The sequence below is a fragment of the Salvelinus fontinalis genome, chromosome 28 (assembly GCF_029448725.1).
Source record: "Salvelinus fontinalis isolate EN_2023a chromosome 28, ASM2944872v1, whole genome shotgun sequence".
NCBI classification, from domain to species: domain Eukaryota; kingdom Metazoa; phylum Chordata; class Actinopteri; order Salmoniformes; family Salmonidae; genus Salvelinus; species Salvelinus fontinalis.
This window is the reverse complement of record NC_074692.1, coordinates 43,681,913-43,689,835: the sequence shown is the minus strand read 5'-3', so window position 1 is coordinate 43,689,835 and position 7,923 is coordinate 43,681,913. Positions and strand designations below refer to the sequence as shown.

Here is a 7,923-nt window from a genome sequence, read left to right as displayed (position 1 = left end):
ACAAAATGTGTGATTGACTATGGGATATACAGTGCCTTCAAAATGTATTCAGACCCATTTACTTTTTCCACATTTTGTTGTAGCATTATTTAAAAATGTATAAAAAATCTAACATCCTCAGGAATCTACAATACCCCATAATGACAAAGCGAAAACAGGTTTTCAGACCCTTGGCTGTGAGACTTGAAATTGAGCGGTTTCAATTGATTTCCATTTCCATTGATCATCCTTGAGATGCTTCTACAACTTGATTGGACATGATTTGGAAAGGCACTCACCTGTCTATATAAGGTCCCACAGTTGACAGTGCATGTCAGAGCAACAACCAAGCTATGAGGTCGAAAGAATTGTCCACAGAGCTCCAAAACAGGATTGTGTCGAGGCACAGATCTGGGGAAGGTTACCAAAAAATGTATGCAGCATTGAAGGTCCCCAAGAACAAAGTAGCCTCCATCATTCTTAAATGGAAGAAGTTTGGAACCACCAAGACTCTCCCTAGAGCTGGCAGCCCGGCCAAACTGAGCAATCGGGGGAGAAGGGCCTTGGTCAGGGAGGTGATCAAGAACCCGACGGTCACTCTGACAGAGCTCCAGAGTTCCTCTGTGGAGATGGGAGAACCTTCCAGAAGGACAACTATCTCTACAGCACTCCACCAATCAGGCCTTTATGATAGTAGAGTGGCCAGACGGAAGCCACTCCTCAGTAAAAGGCACATGACAACCCACTTGGATTATGCCAAATGGCACCTAAAGACTCTCAGACCATGAGAAACAAGATTCTCTGGTCTGATGAAACTAAGATTAAACTCTTTGGCCTGAATGCCAAGCGTCACGTCTGGAGGAAACCTGGCATCATCCCTACGGTGAAGCGTGGTGGTGGCAGCATCATGCTGTGGGGATGTTTTTCAGCGGCAGGGACTGGGAGACTAGTCAGGATCGAGTCAAAGATGAACAGAGCAAAGTACAGAGAGATCCTTGATGAAAACCTGCTCCAGAACGCCCAGGAGATTTGTCCAAAGGTTCACCTTTCAACCTTCCAACAGGACAAGTCTCAATGTACTTGAGTGGACCAGCCAGAGTCCGGACTTGAACCTGATCGAACATCTCTGGAGAAACCTAAATATAGCTATGCAGCGACGCTCCCCATCCAACCTGACAGAGCTTGAGAGGATCTGCAGAGAAGAATGGGAGAAACTCCCCAAATACAGGTGTGCCAAGCTTGTAGCGTCATACCCAAGAAGACTCAAGGCTGTAATTGCTGTCAAAGGTGCTTCAACAAAGTACTCAGTAAAGGGTCTGAATACTTATGTAAATGTTATATTTCATAAAAATAAAAAAAAGAATCAAAAAAATCTAAAAACATGTTTTTGCTTTGTCATTATGGGGTAATGTGTTGCATTGATGAGAAAAAACAACAACAATTTAATCACTTTTAGAATAAGGCTGTAACATAACAAAATGTGCAGAAAGGAGTCTGAATACTTTCCCGAAGGCTCTGTACATAAGGTTAACCTTGAAAGTTGAGGACTGCCTGATGCAAAGTGCACATTGGATTCATGTGATAAAGATCAACTAAACATATCTCATAATAATGACTCCCTATTTCATATAAATGACTTACTATCTCATAATAATGACTCCCTATTTCATAATAATGACTTACTATCTCATAATAATGACTTACTATCTCATAATAATGACTCCCTATTTCATATAAATGACTTACTATCTCATAATAATGACTTACTATCTCATAATAATGACTTACTATCTCATAATAATGACTTACTATCTCATAATAATGACTCCCTATTTCATATAAATGACTTACTATCTCATAATAATGACTTACTATCTCATAATAATGACTTACTATCTCATAATAATGACTTACTATCTCATAATAATGACTTACTATCTCATAATAATGACTTACTATCTCATAATAATGACTCCCTATTTCATATAAATGACTTACTATCTCATAATAATGACTTACTATCTCATAATAATGACTTACTATCTCATAATAATGACTTACTATCTCATAATAATGACTCCCTATTTCATATAAATGACTTACTATCTCATAATAATGACTTACTATCTCATAATAATGACTTACTATCTCATAATAATGACTTACTATCTCATAATAATGACTTACTATCTCATAATAATGACTTACTATCTCATAATAATGACTCCCTATTTCATATAAATGACTTACTATCTCATAATAATGACTCCCTATTTCATATAAATGACTTACTATCTCATAATAATGACTCCCTATTTCATATAAATGACTTACTATCTCATAATAATGACTCCCTATTTCATATAAATGACTTACTATCTCATAATAATGACTTACTATCTCATAATAATGACTTACTATCTCATAATAATTACTTACTATCTCATAATAATGACTTACTATCTCATAATGACTTACTATCTCATAATAATGACTTACTATCTCATAATGACTTACTATCTCATAATAACGAGTTACTATTTCATAATCATGACTTAGGTTACAATCTCATAACTCATCGTCAGATATTATTTTTTTTGCGGGCTACTGTTGTTGGACTGTTGGGTTTTCGTTTTGATAGGGCTGTATTCAGCATAACAAAAGATGCTTCGACAGTAGGCCTAGGCTATGTTTTCATATTTAATTGGTGGCCCTCACTCTCCTCCAACCAAAAACCTCTGAAAGACCTTACAGCAGCTGTTGAGTGTGTGTTTGCGCTCTGACAGCACTGCGACCATCCGGAGACACACTCAACTTTACCACATCTGTTTTCAACAGGCGCATGCGCCCTTTGAAATAAACTTAACTTTTCATGGGAGTGTGCTGCTTCGTTGAAGCTAACGGGGAAGTTTTATTGACTCAACACTTGCTGAGATTACAAGGGCTCGTGTAAAATGGTCATAGGACATTAGGAAATACTGTCGGTGACATGGGCTCTGTTATTTCCTCTATTCTGTAAGAAGGATATCATTGTTGCGCTTGTATACATGTTGACATCTTGCTCCTCAACCGTTGCAGATGTGCGACTCGTTTTTTAGTTTACTCACTAGGCCTGCTGTTCACGTGCTAGAATAATAGCTGTGTAATGTCGCTTTAGAAGTTTACTTTGCGGCCCACAACGACACACGGTTGAATTTGACAATGAAAGAGAAAACACGCCATCGCGCTACATTCCACTGGACGTTACCAGGAGTAACAGCTGGCGTAATTCTGCTGAGTTTGTTTGCGTGGTCTTGTCGTGCAGAAGAAGCGTCTTGCCACGGAGCTTACGACTTATACTTTGTTTTAGATAGGTAAGTAAAACGTTGTATCACATCTGTATCACAGGAGTAGCTGCTTGTGCTTAGGGATGGATACACAAAAACAATGTAGCTACAGTGTTAAAATATAACAGTTTAACAATAACAATGTAACAACAATGTCACCTTTACCAATGTACAGTCACAATGACTTTTCATACGTTTTAGATTCAAAACAAATCCTATATGTTTTGTCCGTTAGTTTCAGCAGCTGAAAGGTTCAATTGGTTAGTTTTGGTTGCCTGCTTATATGATATATAACGCTGGCCTAAATTTAATTAAAGGACATTCCAACACATGCATCATCATTAGGATGGTTGAATTATGGTCAAGTTCAACTCAGGGCAACAAAGAGGAGTTATCATGAGGATGCAGGACAACTACAACATAGTCTAGTGTGTATGTGACAGATTGGCATGGGTTCAAATCCCGGTCTCCTGCTCATCAGAAAGACTATGTTAGCCCGCTGAGCTAAGGGCCTACGCATTAGTTTGGGGGAGCTAACACATGTATTCAGGTTTCGAGAAAGGTTATAAATCACTAGAGTAGTTTCCCGAACCACCTCTGTTACACTTGACTTTAAAGATAACTTTAAAGCTCTGATTTCATCACCAGTTTATGCCAGGCCTATGTCACAATGACAGCAGACTGTGGGCTATATTGAATATACTGTATAATTCTGCCAAACCATAATAACATGAAGCTACAGAGACAAAACTTTAGGGTTGCAGCCTAAATCTAACCATCGGTTTAACCCAAATCTATTGTTTGCCATAAATGTGGTTTTACTAACTTGTAACATCAGGATAGTTCTTTCCAGTTCTGCAAGAGTTTAGACACAGCTGAAGTTCTGCAATACGTACCAAACTACAGCAGGAAGCAGACTTGATACAAAACATGTTTCGACTTCAGTTTTGACTTCAATTATTCTTCTTTCCCATCTTGGCTCAATGCCATATTTGTGCAAGCTGACTCCTCCCCTTCCTGCCCGGTTTCAAACCCTCTGCCGACTCCTCCCCTCCCGGCCCCAGTTTCAAACCCTCTGCCGACTCCTCCCCTTCCTGCCCCAGTTTCAAACCCTCTGTCTACTCCATCCTGTCTTCAGTTAGAAAATGACAGGATGATGCTCATAGTACTGTTGATACAACTGACAAAGTAAAAAGGGGCATTTTGATTTGCTTAGTAGGACAGTCCAACACCTTAGCCATTACACCAAGAGGTCCGAACCTCTTGTTGGGGTTGCTAGTACCTGATACACACTATAGGACATGCCTAACCCATACTGTTCTGGCTTGGAGATGTCTTTCTTTCTTCACATTGTCTTTCCAGATCTGTTCCAGCAGTAACTCTGGTGGATGTGTAACCAGACCAGGTCAATGCAGTAGTGTGAAAAAGAGCATAGGTGTTGGATCGAGGAAAGGACTAGAGGTCGACCGATTATTCTTTTTCAACGCCGATACCGATTATTGGAGGACCAAAAAAGGCAGATACCGATTAATCGGCCGATTACATAAAAAAAATTGTAATAATGACAATTACAACAATACTGAATGAACACTTATTTTAACTTAATATAATACATCAATAAAATAAATTTAGCCTCAAATAAATAATGAAGCATGTTCAATTTGGTTTAAATAATGCCAAAACAAAGTGCGAAGAAAGTAAAAGGGCAATATGTGCCATGTAAAAAAGCTAACGTTTAAGTTCCTTGCTCAGAACATGAGAACATATGAAAGCTGGTGGTTCCTTTTAACACGAGTCTTCAATATTCCCAGGTAAGAGGTTTAAGGTTGTAGTTATTATAGGAATTATAGGACTATTTCTCTCTATACCATTTGTATTTCATATACCTTTGACTATTGGATGTTCTTATAGGCACTTTAGTATTGCCAGTGTAACAGTATAGTTTCCGTCCCTCTCCTCGTCGCTACCTGGGCTCGAACCAGGAACACATCGACAACAGCCACCCTCGAAGCAGCGTTACCCATGCAGAGCAAGGAGAATAACTACTCCACCCCGCTAACTAGCTAGCCATTTCACATCGGTTACACCAGCCTAATCTCGGGAGTTGATAGGCTTGAAGTCATAAACAGCGCAATGCTTGAAGCACAGCGAAGAGCTGCTGGCAAAACGCACTAAAGTGCTGTTTGAATGAATGCTTATGAGCCTGCTGGTGCCCACCATCGCTCAGCCAGACTGCTCTATCAAATCATAGACCTGTTGCATATACACTGACTCCGCATGCAATGAACGCAAGAGAAGTGACACAATTTCACCTGGTTATTATTGCCTGCTAACCTGGATTTATTTTAGCTAAATATGCAGGTTTAAAAATATATACTTCTGTGTATTAATTTTAAGAAATGCATTGATGTTTATGGTTAGGTACAGTCGTGCAACGATTGTGCTTTTTTCGCAAATGCGCTTTTGTTAAATCATCCCCCGTTTGGCGAAGTTGGCTGTCTTTGTTACGAAGAAATATTCTTTACAGTTCGCAACAAGTCATGTTAGCAGGCCATATTAACTAAATATGCAGGTTTAAAAATATATACTTGTGTATTGATTTTAAGAAAGGCATTGATGTTTATGGTTAGGTACACATTGGAGCAATGACAGTCCTTTTTCGCGAATGCGCACCGCATCGATTATATGCAACGCAGGACACGCTAGATAAACTAGTAATATCATCAACCATGTATAGTTAACTAGTGATTATTATTGATTGATTGTTTTTTATATGATAAGTTTAATGCTCGCTAGCAACTTACCTTGGCTTCTACTGCATTTGCGTAACAGGCAGGCTCCTCGTGGAGTGCAATGTAATCAGGTGGTTAGAGCATTGGACTAGTTAATTGTAAGGTTGCAAGATTGAATCCCCGAGGTGACAAGGTGAAAATCTGTCATTCTGCCCCTGAACAAGGCAGTTAACCCACCATTCCTAGGTCGTCATTGAAAATAAGAATGTGTTCTTAATTAACTGACTTGCCTAGTTAAATAAAGATTAAATAAAGGTGTAAAAAATAAAATAAAAAAACGGCCAAATCGGTGTCCAAAAATACAGATTTCCGATTGTTATGAAAACTTGAAATCGGCCCTAATTAATCGGTCATTCAGATTAATCGGTTGACCTCTAGAAAGGACCCTACACTATAATGTATTTACAAAGCTCATCACCCAGATTTGTTATTAGTTGCTATATTGTCAAAGTGCAGTGGAACTTTGCTTCACCCCCCGCCCCACTCTTTGCCAGACAGAGACATTTAACTTGGAGATGGAGACAGAGACATTTAACTTGGAGATGGAGACAGAGACATTTAACTTGGAGATGGAGACAGAGACATTTAACTTGGAGATGGAGACAGAGACATTTAACTTGGAGATGGAGACAGAGACATTTAACTTGGAGATGGAGACAGAGACATTTAACTTGGAGATGGAGACAGAGACATTTAACTTGGAGATGGAGTCAGAGACATTTAACTTGGAGATGGAGTCAGAGACATTTAACTTGGAGATGGAGACAGAGACATTTAACTTGGAGATGGAGACAGAGACATTTAACTTGGAGATGGAGACAGACAGGGAAGACAGACTAGGGAAGTCGACCAGGGAAGTCGACCAGGGAAGTAGACCAGGGAAGTAGACCAGGGAAGTCGACCAGGGAAGTAGACCAGGGAAGTCGACCAGGGAAGTAGACCAGGGAAATAGACCAGGTATATAGACCAGGGAAGTAGACCAGGGAAGTAAACCAGGGAAATCGACCAGGGAAGTCGACCAGGGATGTAAACCAGGGATGTCGACCAGGGAAGTAGACCAGGGAAATCGACCAGGGAAGTAGACCAGGGAAGTAAACCAGGGAAATAGACCAGGGAAGTAAACCAGGGAAGTAAACCAGGGAAATAGACCAGGGAAGTAAACCAGGGAAGTAGACCAGGTAAGTTGACCAGGGAAGTCGACCAGGGAAGTAGACCAGGGAAGTAAACCAGGGAATTCGACCAGGGAAGTAGACCAGGGAAGTAAACCAGGGAAATCGACCAGGGAAGTAGACCAGGGAAGTAAACCCGAGAAGTCGACCAGGGAAGTCGACCAGGGAGTAGACCAGGCCACCGTACTTGAGTTCATTGAATCTCTATTGTCATGCAGCTGTAGAAACTCACAACACAAAATATTTGTGGTTATAACTCAAAATATGTTTCTGGACTCTGCTCATCATGAGCACCATAATGACCACTTCACTAATATAAAGAGACAGCCAACAGCAGCAGGGAGGGGGGGGGGGGGGGGGGTCAAGTTCATAGAGTCTTCTCAGGAATTGTATGACTCATGTTCAATTTAGTTTCAAAGACAATGTGGTTGTCTTTCATCTATCACCACTTCCAGCAGACAATGTGTGAAGAATGGGCTTTTTGCTCTCCTATGCAAGCTGCAAACCATGCATGACATAAGCTCAGTTTGGTAAAGCATGGCTCTTGCAACGCCTGTATAGTGGGTTCGATTCCCGGGACCACCTATATGAAAAACATGCATGGGGTTGGGTAGGTTACTTTCTAAATGTAATAAGTTACTAGTTACCTGTCCAAAA

The 7,923-nt window shown here is 40.2% G+C and overlaps 1 protein-coding gene across 1 annotated transcript in view; it reads left to right on the top strand.

Annotated features, from left to right (window-relative positions):
* The first annotated feature begins 2,829 nt into the window (after positions 1–2,829).
* The window catches only part of LOC129826759 (anthrax toxin receptor 2-like), a 141,030-nt gene continuing 135,936 nt past the window's right edge, over positions 2,830–7,923 (top strand). The window contains exon 1 of the mRNA XM_055887817.1: positions 2,830–3,332. Coding sequence (XP_055743792.1) covers positions 3,181–3,332 — 152 coding nt within the window. The 5' untranslated portion in view covers positions 2,830–3,180. The remainder of the gene's footprint in view (positions 3,333–7,923) is intronic.